General features: G+C 46.8%; 1 protein-coding gene across 3 annotated transcripts in view; it reads right to left on the reverse strand.

The window, feature by feature from the left end:
- Nucleotides 1–1035: 1035 nt before the first annotated feature.
- The window catches only part of SPTBN1 (spectrin beta, non-erythrocytic 1), a 200194-nt gene continuing 185773 nt past the window's right edge, over nucleotides 1036–15456 (reverse strand). For 2 of the 3 annotated variants that reach the window (XM_047782079.1, XM_047782080.1), the window contains 8 exons: nucleotides 15216–15300; nucleotides 13006–13202; nucleotides 12000–12112; nucleotides 11258–11321; nucleotides 6659–6897; nucleotides 5035–5208; nucleotides 3135–3177; nucleotides 1036–2366 (listed from right to left, as the gene is read on the reverse strand). In XM_047782079.1, the coding sequence (XP_047638035.1) occupies nucleotides 2148–2366; nucleotides 3135–3177; nucleotides 5035–5208; nucleotides 6659–6897; nucleotides 11258–11321; nucleotides 12000–12112; nucleotides 13006–13202; nucleotides 15216–15300 (1134 nt within the window). In that variant the 3' untranslated portion in view covers nucleotides 1036–2147. Of the gene's footprint in view, nucleotides 2367–3134; nucleotides 3178–5034; nucleotides 5209–6658; nucleotides 6898–8952; nucleotides 11322–11999; nucleotides 12113–13005; nucleotides 13203–15215; nucleotides 15301–15456 lie in introns of those variants that run through there. The other variant, XM_047782081.1, reaches the window with a different exon arrangement.

The raw sequence follows: 15456 nt of genomic DNA on the forward strand, positions 1-15456 counted from the left end.
CACCTTAAATGTTTTTTATTTTTATTATTTGTTTTTTTGCTTTTTAGGGCTGCACCCTCGGCCTATGTAGGTTCCCAGACTAGGGGTCAAATAGGAGCTACAGCTGGTGGCCTGCACCACAGTCACAGCAACATGGATTCCGAGCCGTGTCTGCAACCTATACCATAGCTCATGGCCACACTGGATCCTTAACCCACCGAGCAAGACCAGGGATCAAACCCTCAACCTCATGGTTACTAGTCGGATTCGTTTCTGCTGTGTCACAAAGGGACTCCTTAAATGTTTTCTTAAAAAAAGTAAAAAAGATTCATATATATGTTATAATTTTGGTTTTTTAGGGCCATACCCGAGGCACATGGAAGTTCCCAGGCTAGGAGTTGAACTGGAGCCGCAGCCACCAGCCTGCACCAAAGCCACAGCAACATGAGATCTGAGCCACATCTGCAACCTACACCACAGCTCACAGCAACGGCAGATCCTTATTAACCCAATGAGCAAGGCCAGGGATAGAACCCACTTCCTCATGGATACTAGTCAAGTCTGTGCTGAGCCGCAAAGGGAACTCCCCAAAAGAAATACCGTGGCATGTGAAAATGATAGGAAATTCAAATTTGTGACCATGCATGAAGTTTTACTGGAACACAACCATAGCCAATGGCTCATGCATCATCAATGGCTACTTCTGGACTACACAATGGCAGGGTTTTAACAGAGAGAGTATGGTCCACAAAGCCTGAAATATTTACTTATCTCTGGCCATTTATAGAAGAGGTTTTCCAACGCCTGCCTTAGAGCTCAGGTTTAGCAAGCTCTTAGAGATAATTTTTTTCACAAATAAAAGATGACACTTGAACGTACAGCTGTAAAACATTCCTATTTATTACTCTGTTTGCTGTAATCTTCAAAGCTGGGGCACCAAACATGCACAAGACTGCAAAACAGGAACCCAGAGGGACAGCCTCATGTTTCCTGGTTGCAGTTTCTCTACATGGCTTGCGCGCAAGGAGAGGAAAAAACAACAATTACCCGCTGTGCTAGATTTAAAAGCATTTAATGACATAGCATATATTTAACAGATAGGGCAAAAGTTGAGAGGTACAGGTCAGACGACTGAGCACCGGGCCTGAGTGACCACCCCCTGCTCAGGCCCAGCCTCTGGAGTTCATTCCTATCAATGCCATTTTGATTGTGCAGTAAGATGAAAATTTGTCATTACAATCGTTACAGTGACAGAGAAATGCACACTATGTATCAAATAGCAAGGTCATGAAGCAAATTATAACACAGTGTGGCAACGCACAAGCAAGTAACCATTAGGGTAACATGACTTTGTCCAGTAAATGCTTCAGTTCCACTTGTACACTTACCAATGATTCAAAGGGTTTATTATACATCTAGTTTTATTATACTTTGTACTAGAATTATCTCAAACATACAATATAATGTATTTCAGCAAAAAAAGAAAAAAATTGAAATTACAGATTATTTAAAACAGTATCAGTTTTATATTCCTTCTTGTATACCGACATTCTTAACCGTCGCAGTTGATGCAGAAAAGCTGCAGGTTGTGTGTTAGTAAGTGATGCCAGATACAAATGGTTTGGTCTGTAAGAGTTAATAATGGAGCTGTACTGTGGTTGCAGCCAGATCATAATACACAATCTGTTTAATCCAGGTTAGACCCAGGATGGGTACTTCTAATAGTCAAGACTCAAGGAAACCACTGGAAGTAAATGGAGGAGAATGGGATCAGGAAATTGGTACATTTTGTCTGTGGTGAGCACAGGAAATATTGTTTAAGCACCGCTGCCTTGCATACCAACAGCACTAGAGGCGGGTTATTTCCAACACAGCCTCACAAAATTGAGGAACGATTTAAATATCGAGATCTAATCTATATAATTTCGTTAAAAAAAATCTGGTCTTCCCTCTGCACCTCAAACTTTTGTAACTTGGAGATAAAGTGTTTAGGTGTATTTTCCCCATCCCACCCCCCGTCCCCGAGAAATGCTCTATAAATTAAAAAAAAAAAAAATCAACCACATTGAGGAACATTTAGGCACAGAGAGTAATGTGTTGGTTCTGAGCTTGCATGCTGGAACGTCACTGAAAAGGTAAGAGGAGGGCAGGAGGTGAAGGAAAGGAGTTCACTTCTTCTTGCCAAAAAGGCTGAACCTCTTTTCCTTGTCTTTCTCTTTGTCCTTCTCCCGTTTGCCGGGACTGGACTCGCTGGTGATGGTCACGGCGCTGGTGGGCAAGGTCTGAGCCCGGCTGGATGCTGGCGTGCTCTGGGTGCTGGCGGACACCTCGTGTTTATCAGAGGAGATGGCGGAGGAGATGGCCTGGATCCACGTGTTCATTTCCTCCTGGACCAAGGAGGGGACACAGGGGAGACTCGGCTAAGAGGGATGGCATGGGATGCTCTCCCTTCACCTGGGTGACCATCTGAGCCTCTGTGGGAATAGGGTGTCTGCCTCACTGAGAGGGGACAGCAGTTCCCCAACAAACCTCTGCTCGGTCAGGACGGTAGTGAACGCGGGGGTCAACTCGCACCAGAATTCCGTTTACAGTACCTGAAGGTCCTCACTCTAGCGTGTGGCCCTACAGACCTGGACGAACTGGAACACTGGTCCACAGCAGGGGGTCAGGTCCCACCCTAGAAGATGCTTTTTTCTCCTTTTTTTTTTTTTTTAAATTGAAATGTATTTGGAATACAACACTGCATACCTTTAATAGAGGTTGCTTTTTCAAATTCAAAGCCCAACACATGTTGTTGCCTCAGCAGCCAACCTGCTCTCCCCTCAAGGAGAAGCACAGCCATGCAAAGGTTAGTTAAAAGTAATGGGGTACAGCGGGTGCAGCGGGGAGGCTCCTGACTGGGCTGCAGGATCTACAACCAGTCCTGAGACCATCTCCCTGTGCCTCACCACTGGGAGGGGGAGGGCAGTTCGTTCCCGGGCACTTCAAGGGACTCTGTGTTAGCTCCCCCGCCAGGACAGCGACATGACCTTTGCTGCCTCCTCAGGACAGAAGCTACCACGGGTCATCACTTATGTGAAGGCCATCAGATATAAAGCTCATCGTCCCACAAACCCAAGCCAAGTATTTGAGAGAAATACATCTTAGAAACTTACATCGTCTTTGGCTTGGAAGAGGTACTCGTTGCCATCATTTAGTCTGTAATTGGAAGGAAGAAAGTCAATCACAGTATAACTTAAGAGAAAAATCTCCCCCCAGCCGGCGGCATATCCTATGTGGGATCCAAGAAGGTCACAGGGATCACACCAGCAATGCCCATCAGAGTCTGCTGGGGCCCAGCAGCCGCCCCTGGACCTCAAGAAGCCAGATAATTGGGCCATGAGACACAGGTAACTGGGGTGGTTTAATCATGGGAAGGATCAAAAAAGTTCCAGGCATACCGACACCTGGATCCGTCGTGGCTAAGACTACTTGGGTGTCTGATCATTGCTTTAAACTGAATGTAACAGAAAGCTCTTTAAAAAGCTCTTGATCCCTCTTGAAATTCTGCCCTGAACTTACATCTGCCACATTTACAAATACCATACTTTCGAAACTGACACCGAAAAAGTCTCCTATATTTCCCTCACATATGTCTCAGAATGGAAGAAACTGCCCTTGCGAGGCCATGGTCACCACCCAGAGAGGCCACCGGCTGGGAGGGTGCCCTTGTTCATTGCTGTAGTCAAGAGGAAGGGGTGTTGTGGGTACACAGGGGTTTGGTGCCCTCGTCAATACCCCAACTCTCTGAAGCTGCATCAAGAAAGTACAAAGAGGGAGGCAGGCCATCTGTTCCTGGCCTTAAAGTGTGTAAGGTGTCCCAGGTCCCTTGGAGCCCATGTGCCTGTCAATAGAGCTCAAGACATCACATCATCTGAACCGCTCTCCTTCGAGGTCCTTGGCCTTGTCCAGCTGGCATGAGACACACACGAAACTGAGGACCCAACCTTTTCAGATCCAAAGCAACCAGTCAACATGTTCACTAACATGTTTACTTTTTAAATTCTTTTTAAAGAAGAACTGACTTTGGGAGTTCCCGTGTGGCTCAGTGAGTTATAGATCTGGCGTTGTCACTGCTGTGACTCGGGTTGCTGCTGTGGCAGGAACTTCCGCATGCTATAAGCACAGCCAAAAAAGCAAGAGAAAGAAAAAAAAAACTGATTTTTTCTTCCCATTTCCAAGTATAAGCAGAACTCCTGAGCTTGGATCCTCTCTTGTGGGGAGCTGTTTGTATTCTACAGGGTAGAGACACTTGGAACCAGATGCCTCTGGAACCATCTGGAACAGCCGCTGGGTCAGGGGAGCACAGCACCACCACCCCCCCCCCCCCCACCGGCTTCCTATTTTGTCTCCATCCGGCTCCAGGATGACTCACTTGACCCATCTCCAGATAAGTCACGAGTAAAGAACAGCATCTCCTGGGACTGGATAAACTGCAAAGATGGGGAAACTGTTTTTCTAAGCTTCCCTTAAACTGTGAAATGTGAACAGCTCACCATGTTTTAGGAAACACTAAATTCCAGCTTCTGAAAGTGAAAGCTCCTTTTCTTCAGTGTTCAGCTGTTCCGTTAACCACCAATATGCTGGTGTCAGGCCACAACGCCCAGCATCCTAACCAAGGTGTGTGCCTATCCAGTTTGTCACTTTATTAGTGATTTTTTTTTTCTTCTTTTTAGGGCTGCATCCACAGGAAATGGAGGTTCCCAGGCTAGGGGTCAAACCAGAGCCACAGCCGCTGGCCTACATCACAGCCACAGCAACGCGGGATCCGAGCTATGTCTGCAACCTACATCACAGCTCACGACAATCCTGGACCCTTAACCCACCGAGCGAGGCCAGGGATCGAACCCGCAACCTCATGGTTCCTAGTTGGGTTCATTAACCACTGAGCCATGAAGGGAACTCCTATCAGTGATATTTTAAATGAGAGAGAGGAACCGATGGATGACAGCATCCGTCTAAGGAAACGATCCCCAAGGGTGAAAATGAACACACACCCACTCTGACAACCCTCACCTTAGCTTGAACACGTGTTTCTTCTTTTTGTAATCGAGGGCCACTTCACAGATGGCTTCTTTCAAACTCACAGGGACCTCGCTGTGGTAGGGAATTCCGGAAGCAGCTGTCTTTGCGTCTTTGTAGAAACCCATTTCTTGGTTATTTATGACACAGTAAACATTGTGCCAGGACCTGAGCAGTAAAGAAAGGGATGTCAGGGTTCTGCTGCACACTCCCTTCAAGAACCAAGAGTTTGGTTAAGATGAAAATAATCCCCACACAACATTCTGTGATTTCTTGTTAAAAGTCCTTCCTAAATTCTGCTAAAAAATAAACAACAGGAGTTCCCGTCATGGCGCAGTGGTTAATGAATCCGACTAGGAACCATGAGGTTTCGGGTTCGATCCCTGGCCTTGCTCGGTGGGTTAAGGATTTGGTGTTGCCGTGAGCTGCGGTGTAGGTTGCAGATGCGGCTCGGATCCCACGTTGATGTGGCTTTGGTGTAGGCTGGCGGCTACAGCTCCAATTACAGCTCTAGCCTGGGAACCTCCATGTGCCACGGGAGTGGCCCTAGAAAAAGCAAAAAGTCAAAAAGACAAAAAAAAACAAAAAAGAAAGAAACAATAGAACTTTATTCCTATGTGTTTGCCTGAGACAAGGCACCTGTTGCTATGGTGGCAGGCTTTTGAGGGTTGTTTCTCACTCTGAATTTGAGGAAAGACACAGTGCCTTCTTTTATTAAATAAAGGTACTCTTGGCTCTGACGGGAAAAATTCTGGTTGGTGTTTGGTACTTTTTGCCGCAGCACCCTCTTGTGGTAATGGGGTACAGGCCAGGCTCCTTGCTGGTAACATGCCTGTCCTTAAGCAGCTCCTCAGCCTCAGCTGCATTCTCTGATGTGGCCTGGCAACCTGACAGGGAGGCAGATCCAGGGCCATTGGCACTTATGGTAGCACTGAATTAGAAAAAGGTAGGCTTTTCCCCATGACATGACAAACGGCCAGGATATTCTGATTTTCTTAGAACAAGGCACTTTACTGCCACCCGACTGTACTAGCAAATAAGTCCATACTGTCCTCAATGTGGATGGCAGCTCTCAGATGGGACTTCCTTGTACAGTGTACAACCTGGACAACCATACATGCTGGCCCCCCAGGCAGTTTAGTTTACCAGTTAAGCACACAGGTTGTAGAGTCAGATGAGTCTCACCCTAGTTTTGCCATTTACTAGGTTACTATACAGGGTGAACTTTCTTAACCTTTCAGAGCTTCTGTTTTTCTCACTTGTAAACGGAAACAATACAAGGAAGGCTACCGGGAGATAACAAGTATACAGATGGATATGGAGGTAAGGGAGGGGAAATGGGGAATGTGCTAAAACACCCCTCAAAGAGAAAGCAACAGTGAAGTCATTTCACTCCGGGAATACTCCTGCACCTTAATCTAGAGCACTCCTTCTCAGGAGAACAAAGGCCTCCTGTTGGCCTCCATTCCACGCACACGGAACTCCCACTTCTCTCCGTGAATAAAAAGTGCCACATGCCCACTCCCCAGTGTCACCCCCCTTTCAAGCAGGAGCGGCCTGCCGCCACCTCTAATGAGCCGACCTCCCACGGGACCACCTCAGCCTCTGCTGCTGTTACCTGCTTGAGGCTTTCTTGTTGTGGGCCTCCCACTCGTGCTTCCGATTCAGGAAGCCTTCCATCTGGGCCGAGGGTGTCTCCTGGGTTCTGGCCGGCAAGGTGGCGGCACTCTGGGCAGGGAGGGAGGTCTTGGCTTTGCGGTCGGAGGTTGGGGAGGGGATGGGGCTGGACTCCTTCGAGCTTGTCCTCTGTTCTGCGGCGCCGTTGACCATTTCACTCGTGTCCACCGTTTCTGCCATCTAGGGACAGCGGAGAGGCCATTCAGCTGACCCCGTGAGCCCCGGGGGTGACCACATACGCTCTGACTCGCACACGTGGCTGTGTATAAATGCCTGGCACAGATCGAGGCAGTACAGTAAAACCATCGCACACCCCACAAAGCCAGCTGGACACCAGGGACATTAGAAGGTGGGGATGGATTAATACCCGCCCGTTTACGGGGAAATGAGAAAAGCGAAATGCTAGGCTGAGTTTTACTGCACTCTGCTCCTCTGATCAATCCATTTTCTCTAAGAGAACTCAGATCATTTCCTCTTAAGGTTACTTTAAAACAAAAGGACAACGATAACAATCACACATATTAAATATGAGAGCGGACGTTATACAGCAGCCACCTTACAACCAAGGACGCCACCAGAAGGGCTGGAAGTTGAAGCGAAAGGGCATTCACAAACAGATGGATAGATAACTCTATCAGAACTACACAGCATTCCCCCAAAGTCAGACAAGAAAGACCTCTGCTTTCTGAAAATGCTCTCCGGCTCTCCTCCCCCACCCCTCGACACATCGTCATAAACACATGCAGAAATTAGGACGGCAATCATGCACTTCACATCTACCATCCCCGTTAGACTTTGGGACTTAAGAGCTGGAAGGAAATGAGGCAAGTCAACAAACATCAATGTAACCACATCTGCCCAAGTTGTATCGTGAGTGGGTTGTAGTTTGTGTTAAAGGAGCTGGAAAAGCCAATCACAGTCACTCAACACCACACGGCTATTTACCCCCAAACAAAGACAGAACCAGGGCCTTCCCCATCACGTGTTGGTTGATCACGGTGCCTTGCTGCACTGAGACGAGAAAGCCCAGACAGCCAGGCCTCCAGCGGCTCTGACCCTCCAGGCTGGAGACGTCTTCGGGAGCTGTTCCTTCCCAAGCTCATTTATATTGTAACCCTCCTGGCTTTTCGGCTTGGGCAATGCAGCAGGGTCTCCGTTCATTATCGCTTTCAGCCTGTGTGCCATCAACTGGGTACCATGAACTGGAGCGGCCCCTGGCTGATACACCCAGGGCGTGGGATTAGCGAGTTACTAAAGCTGGGTGTGGCTGACGCTTTAGTGGGTTACAGACGACCTGCACCCCTCATACACGGACAGACATGGAGGTGTCAATGGCACGCTCATTAGGTACATCCCCCACCACTGCTGCCCGGAGCCAAGTGACACCAAATTAGCGGCAACCACCTCAACAGGACCAATGGCAGAAGGGCCACCTCTGCTTGAACACTCAGATGTCAATTCTCAGGAACTGGGTCGCTCCATTAGGTCTTCTCTAAGGGGTGGGGTGGGGATCAAGTTTTTATTCTGTCTATGAAACTATCACTGTTAGCACCAGGGCTCAAGGTGAGACTAGAGGCTATGCAACTGAAGGGTACCTTTGATTAGGACGCTTTATCCACAGAGCAATGTGAAAAAAATGGATTCTTGGGGCAGGAGATGCCTGGTGAGTATCCTGGACTTGCAAGTGACAGCCTGTGGACATGAGCTTATGAGCAATAGGCTATTTACATATTTCTCTCTTGCCTTTCACTTTTAAAGGAGAGACAGAGGGGGGAATAATAACCAAAACACAAAACTCTTAAGTCAAAAAGAAGTGAGTGGATTTTAAAGTTGACAAATCTGTTCTAGTGGGAGGTTTCAGGAAACTTCTGATGGGGAGCGAGTGTGAGATTGGTCTGGAAGGCCTGTACCAGGCATGAGTCCAGGGAGACATGGGGTTAGTGTGTATAGAAACCAGGTTAAAAAAAAAATTAGTGCTGCAGGTGTGACTCGAAAACTGCTAGTGACAGCAAGGACCTGGACAGAGGAAGATTTACTGGAAGAACGCTATAATTTGTCATACTTGGTCAGACTTCAAGGTAGGTGAAGGCCAGGGGAAGCCTCTTCCAGGGGAAATTCTGCAGCAAAAATTTTTTTTTCCTTTAGAGTTAGAAGGAAAGAGAAAACCCCAAACCAGTAATGCACAGATGAGTAATGTTTATGCAAATGAATCAGTAACCAAGAAAACAAGGAAAATAAAAGGAACAAAATGAATTTTAATGGACATGTGCTTAAGCATGCCAACAGACAACACACCACTAGAGACAAACATCAAAAGCAAATCATAGTGCTGTGACCAAACAGTGGGTACATGTGGATACGCCCCCGCCCCCACCCCACGTTGCTTCTCCTTAGCGATTAGTCCAGAATGCTTTAGTGGCTGGGTACACCTGAGATATTTCAATCAGGAGGTGAACAGAAATGCAACGTGACAACTAGTAGCACAAGAAACACCTGATTGGTATTCTAAGTGCACAAAGCAACACTATTTTCAAGTTCATTAACTTGAGTCTCTGCACCATAACTCAGAAGAATAAGAGCTTTTCTTCTTCTGATACAATCCAATTATAATTAAAAACATGTCTTGGCAAGCTATAATTTAAAAATCTAGACAAAAATAGGTATGACAACAAATGCCAAAAACATCATAATAGCACGCCTTTCTTGTGTGCTTATGCGGCTTTTTTTTGGTTTGGTTTTGGTCTTCTGAATACAAAAAGCATCAAATTGGATATCAGTCCTGATGATACAAAATTTATATATATATGGACACATCACATATATACATATAAATCAATGACATAATTTAGAGCCAGAAATGCATGTCAGGGCTCCCTAATGACCAAGGATGAAGCCGTATTTTTTGAAAATGAATTTTGGTGTGTTTCAAAGCAGAGACCCAGTAATGGTGCATACTACCCCCAGAACATAAGAAGCTTGGCATCTATCTAAATACCCATCTACAGTCGCAAGTAGATAGATATGTACATAGAAATGAGAAAAAAACAAACAAGATGCTATATGATGTTATCCTGACAAAAGAAAAAAAAAAAAAAAGACATGCATCATGAAATGAAAAGACAAATTAGACTTAACTCATGGAGAACACATATCACAACAGGTTTTCTGATTCCACTAACGTCTAAATATGGCAAATGAGCAAGTGAATGTCTCACAAGGCTTTGATGTAATATGGATTTGGTTTGGTTTTGCTTTTATCAGTACCAGGAAATCACCTCTTTTGTTAGCTTTTATCCCTAAGGAATAGAATTTGTTAAAGCATCTTCGATCCCTGCTGGTGGTCTGATAAATACCACCCTAAAAGATTCCTCATCAGAGAGTTCCATAAAAAGTTGTAAGAAAATGAAAAATGAATCGGAAGATCTGTATGAGACATACAATGGGGTTTCTGTCTACAAAGACACTGAAAGGACTTTTGGAGCCGGGAGGCACGCCCTGGCTCCTGGGATGGTCCACCAAGTGCATCGTTCAAGTAATCAGGGTGAACCAGAATGGCTTCTGTTCCATTTGTTGGAAAAATTTAAAAGAGTTTGACACCCTGAAGTCGTCAACTGAACAGAGAAGGCCTGGAAGTCTGGTAAGCAGGCTTCCTAGATGTGTCCAGAAGAGCCGTCACACCCCTGCCACGTTCTGCATCCCAGCAGGGCAGACCATGACCCAGACAGAGGTGACCGCGGCAGTCGGCCGGCTGCATTATCTGCTGCAAATAAGCCTAGAGCTCTCAGTTCAGGAGTTGGCAGAAAAAAAATGAGAGTTTGGAACTGCTCTGTAAAAAAGTAATACACGACCCCAAGGGTCTCAAAACCGTTCAGATTCTACACCTAAAACTAAAAGAGCTTCCCAAATAGACTCAACTCTTTTTGTTTTTTGTTTTGTCACTTTCAATAAATGACTGCATCCTTCATGGAATGTTATACAGCTGGCTTTAGGTTTTAATCTCATTACTGAAAGTCCCCCTCCTCATACACCAGTCTTCCTAGATCCTCGGTAACTACTGCAGGTTAATAACATCTGTCAAGGAGGCTACGCATGGTGCAGGACTGCACCCTGTTAGTATGGCTTGGATGTGTCATACCTGTCAGATTCTAGTTTTCTTCTTCATTTTGCTGTAATCTCATTTAATTTCAATTACTCACGTAAGGCCTTTGCTGCAAAATCTTAATAAAGTAAAAAGCTCACGATAAATAAACAAAAAATAACGTACGTTGCTTTCAGGCAACCGAGCATCCATCAGTTAAAAAGACTCAAATAAACATGAATTAAACGCAAACAAATATGGAACCAGGGAAGGCTATGAATTAAGTAAAATTTAACACTGTGGGTGAAGTGGAAGGCAAAAAGGTCAAACCAATAGGATTTGGAAAGAGTGGTTCTTGACAAATGGCAGTGAACTTCACAGTCCAGACCACGGCTGGTCACTGGCTGTCCGTCTGCTATTAAAGTTTTTGTAGTTTTGGTAGGTTTGAGAGCGGTAACTAACCCGTGGAGATCCCTGCTCGGTCGGCAAACCATTCTGGGAAACTTGCTCTCCTTTTGAAGTATCCCTGTGGGAAGAGGAGGGGAAGACAGAGGAGGAAAGGAGGAGGGAGGGGAGAAGAGAAGAAAGACAGGGTGGGGGAGAACACAAGTCAACTGTATTAGCGGCTTTTTCTCAGGAAACACGGGCAGCCCCCTTTCATGCAATACACTTTCTTCTGAAAAACTTTCCAAGTGCTTCAAACTGACTCTAGACAGGGAGTAAGATTAGAGGCATGCCTCCCCTTACCACCACTCCCCACAAAGGGGGCATCAGGGGTGGTCACGGAGCTTGGACCACAGCAAAATAATCAGCCTTTCAGAAACAAAGAGTAATTTCTGCCCTTTGTGTGAAGTCAGCCAGCACTTTCAGGAAGCATCACCACACTAGCACTGGCCCAAAATCTGGGTGGTGCACTCCATGCATTTAATAATCACATGGAAATTGTGTGTGTGTGTGTGTGTGTGTACACACGTGTGCACAGCACAGAGGGCACTGTTCTACATTCCACTTCCACTGCCAACATAGCAATGTGACTGCAGACATGAGTCCCCAAAAGTTGTGGGGTGGGGGGACTGTACATAATCTAAAGTCTCCAGAAGTGACTAAAAGGAAAGGCACAGCAGAACTCCGGCTTCGAACACATGCTACCTAAACCCCACTCACCAGGAGGTGGAGACTCAGGGACGGGCTGCCCAGGACTCACCACTGCTGCTGGGACTCGGTCTCCTCGGAAACCTTTGTGCTGGGCTCGGGAGAAGGCGGCCGCCTCTTCCTCTCCTCTTCCTCTTGCTGTCTGCGCACTTCCAGTAGCTCCAACTGAGGGAGAACACGGGGATGTTCGGCAGAGCCCCAGACCCCACCTCTTGAAGGAAAGGGTCCAGGTGAACCCCCTGAGTGATCTACATGGCACGACACGGGATAGCCACAAGCTCTAACACCCCAGCAAAGTCGCATCAAGGTCACAGGAACTGCAGCTACAACCCCCAAACCATAGGAACCTGAGGTCTGAGCGATCTGTACCACAGGCTGGCAGAATCCCTGTGAGCTGTGTGTGCCCCTGGGGCATCAGGTTTAATTTCTAAATGAACCCTGCAGCTCTCAACTTTGCTTAGGAAGGAAGCGCCTGAGCATGAGGGTCTGTGCAGGGCTTCCCATTGGAGTTCAGAGACACCACTGAGTCGGAGCTGCACCAATTCCGTAGGAGGCTTCATGTGCTGTGGTAGGGATTTGGGTTCAGCCCAAAGTGAGGGACATGGTAAAAAAAGCCACGGAACCATCTAACTAAAACTAAGCCACTTCATTACGCACACATCAGTAGTATTCTGTTGTAATATAAAAGTATGCAGGTACATTTTAGATGCCCAGAATTGTAGAAGTCGGAAAGGACAACTTTATTCTGGCCATGCCTTTGGCAAATGGAAGTTCCTGGGCCAGAGATTGAACCCAAGCTGCAATTGTGACCTATGCCAAAGATGCAGCAATGCTTCATCCTTAACCCCACTGGGCCGGGCTGAGGACTGAATCCTTGCTGTCCAGTGACAAAGCTGGACCCTTAACCTACTGCGCCAAGCGGCAACTCCCAAGAACAATTGTGAACGCTGTAAAAAAATCAGCAATGACGTGAACTCCCCAGTCCAGGAGGTGAGCAGAAGGGAGAGGCTGCCCATGGGAGCCACAGGCAGACAGGCCAGCTTCCAATGGCCACTCACCGTCGTCAACCGTTCCAGGGCGGAGAACCTCTCGTCCCAGGTTGCTGCAGACTTTTCAAAAGCCTCATGGCGCTTGATGAGCTTCTCCACCTCGTCCACGCTCTGGCCTATTTCTCGGCTGGATAGGTACGGCTCCTGTCCAAGCAGCCAGGCCTCGGCCACACTGGCGTCCCTTGAGAACTGATGGACCTCCAAGACTGCACAGGGAGCCAAGAGTGAGTGCAGCGGGCAGGGGTGGTGCTGCCCTCTGGTGGCAGCTGTCTGCACAAACAGCTTATAGTCTATAAATCAGCACCAGCCAACATGTCACGTGAGCTGCGTGTGCACTTCAGCTTTTCCAGCAGCCATGTTAAAAGCAAGTGAATTTAGTTTCAAGAGGATATTTTGTACAGCCTGATATATAAGCTGTTATCTTTTCAACATGTAATCAGCATAAAAAACTATCAAGCTGTGTTCTTTTTTCCTGTCTTTGTTGTTGTTGTCGTTGTCTTTTTGCCTTTTCTAGGGTTGCTCCCTCGGCATATGGAGGTTCCCAGGCTAGGGGTCGAATCGGAGCTGTAGCCACCGGCCTACACCAGAGCCACAGCAACATGGGATCCGAGCCGCATCTGCAACCTACACCACAACTCACGGCAATGCTGGATCCTTAACTCACTGAGCAAGGACAGGGATCGAACCCGCAACCTCATGGTTCTTAGTTGGATTCGTTAACCACTGTGTCACAATGGGAACTCCTCCTATGTCTTTGAAACCCGATGTGCATTTGATACTTGGGGCACATCTCAATTTGGACCAGCCATGCTGCAAGTTCTAAAGAGCCCCAGGGGGACAGTGGCTACTATACAACCATGCAGGACCAGAAGGGATACTCTGCACAGTCAGCCCTACTGCAATGAGGGAAGAATTCCTCAGAGCCCTGTAGGAACTGGAAATCTACATAAACCAGACTACACTAGGGAGAGCAGCCATTCACCAAGCACCCTTTCTTTCTGGGGTGGAAGTGCTGTTTTACTCTGGGGCACTGGAAGGACCTGGCAGCCCTACAGAAAGTGGGGGCAGCATGGGCTAAAGCTTCCGCTTTATGCGTTCTGCTCTTCTCCATTTGACAAAACACAGCATGACCGCCACGCATGCAGCTGTGAGATGGCAGGCCAGACTTCGGCTCTGTTACAGCCGGCAGTCATTTTCATTACACCCACAGCAGCAATGCCTGGGGCCATTCAGGTAAGGGAAAAGCTGCGGGCCGCACCAGTGTCACCCTGGCGTCTCTGAAATGGCACAAGATGACTCATTGCACCGGGGACGTGTCACCTTCTCAGGAATGCCCAGCATACACCCTGTGCCCAGGTCACAGTGGGGTGTAATCTGGCTTTTGCTCAATTAAAGTGAACCTGCCCTGGGAAATGGCAAAATTTACAGGCCCAATCCTCACCCAAAGAATGGTCCAAAGTGGGATTTCATTTTCTCAAAAGAGTTGAGATGCCTCTACAAGCTCTCTTACACTCCTTTGATTATTTTTTTCCTTCTTTTTTACTTTTTTTTCCTTAGCCTCTTTTTAGAAGAGGCCCCTTGGATTCTACTTCTAGGAAGCAGCCCTGGTATCTGAGAATAAGGCTGTAGTATAAGGTCAGAGCCTGGAGCCCCAAACACAGGTTGGCAAAATATAGTTAAGTAATGCTTCAGCTGGGCTACCTTCAGTGGTCACACCAATTACAAATGCTATTTTCCATACTGTGTATTATAAACTGTGTTAGCTCACATATTCCTTTATAAGATGACATTAAATGGAATCTATTTTAGAGGGTTATGGTGGGAAGTAAATACAGAAAAATATATCAAACACCAGAATAATGCCCAGTTCACTGCAAAATCTTTATCATTGTTAGCTTTCCAAAGACCTCATCAAGCCAACCTGCCATCATCTTCCTGCCTCTGCAGTAACTGTAGGAGGAGGGGCTATTTGCACCCTCCCAGGGGATCCACACACTGTCCTCCTCCACACTCAAACCCCACTTACCACATGAAGTCAATCACGGATGAAAGATGTTGGGAACTACTGAACAATACTTATTAGCATGAAATGGTAAAATAGGACCTTAAACGACTCCCCAGATCATTAAGAGATAACATCACATTGAAACAGCGCAGGTAAATAAACTCGCAGTTTTCAGTGTGAACAGGGAAAGAGCAGAGATCAGGTACATCCTTACTCAGTCTTAACCACTCCCATCGGTCTTCCCATTTGTCAATCATTTCTTTTCTCTTGTCCGTCAACTGCAGTAACTTCTCCTTGATCTGTGAGGAAAAGAAAGACCCCAGGGACATCTCAACAGAATGGACTCCATCCTCTGAGTCTGCCTCTCCGCAGGCCACTCCACGTAAGAAAAGCATGTTTTACATAGAGACCACCATGAAGCAGTAAATAAATATCTAAGGGTTGCACAGTCTATC

Source organism: Phacochoerus africanus, chromosome 5 (genome assembly GCF_016906955.1).
Source record: "Phacochoerus africanus isolate WHEZ1 chromosome 5, ROS_Pafr_v1, whole genome shotgun sequence".
NCBI classification, from domain to species: Eukaryota; Metazoa; Chordata; class Mammalia; order Artiodactyla; family Suidae; genus Phacochoerus; species Phacochoerus africanus.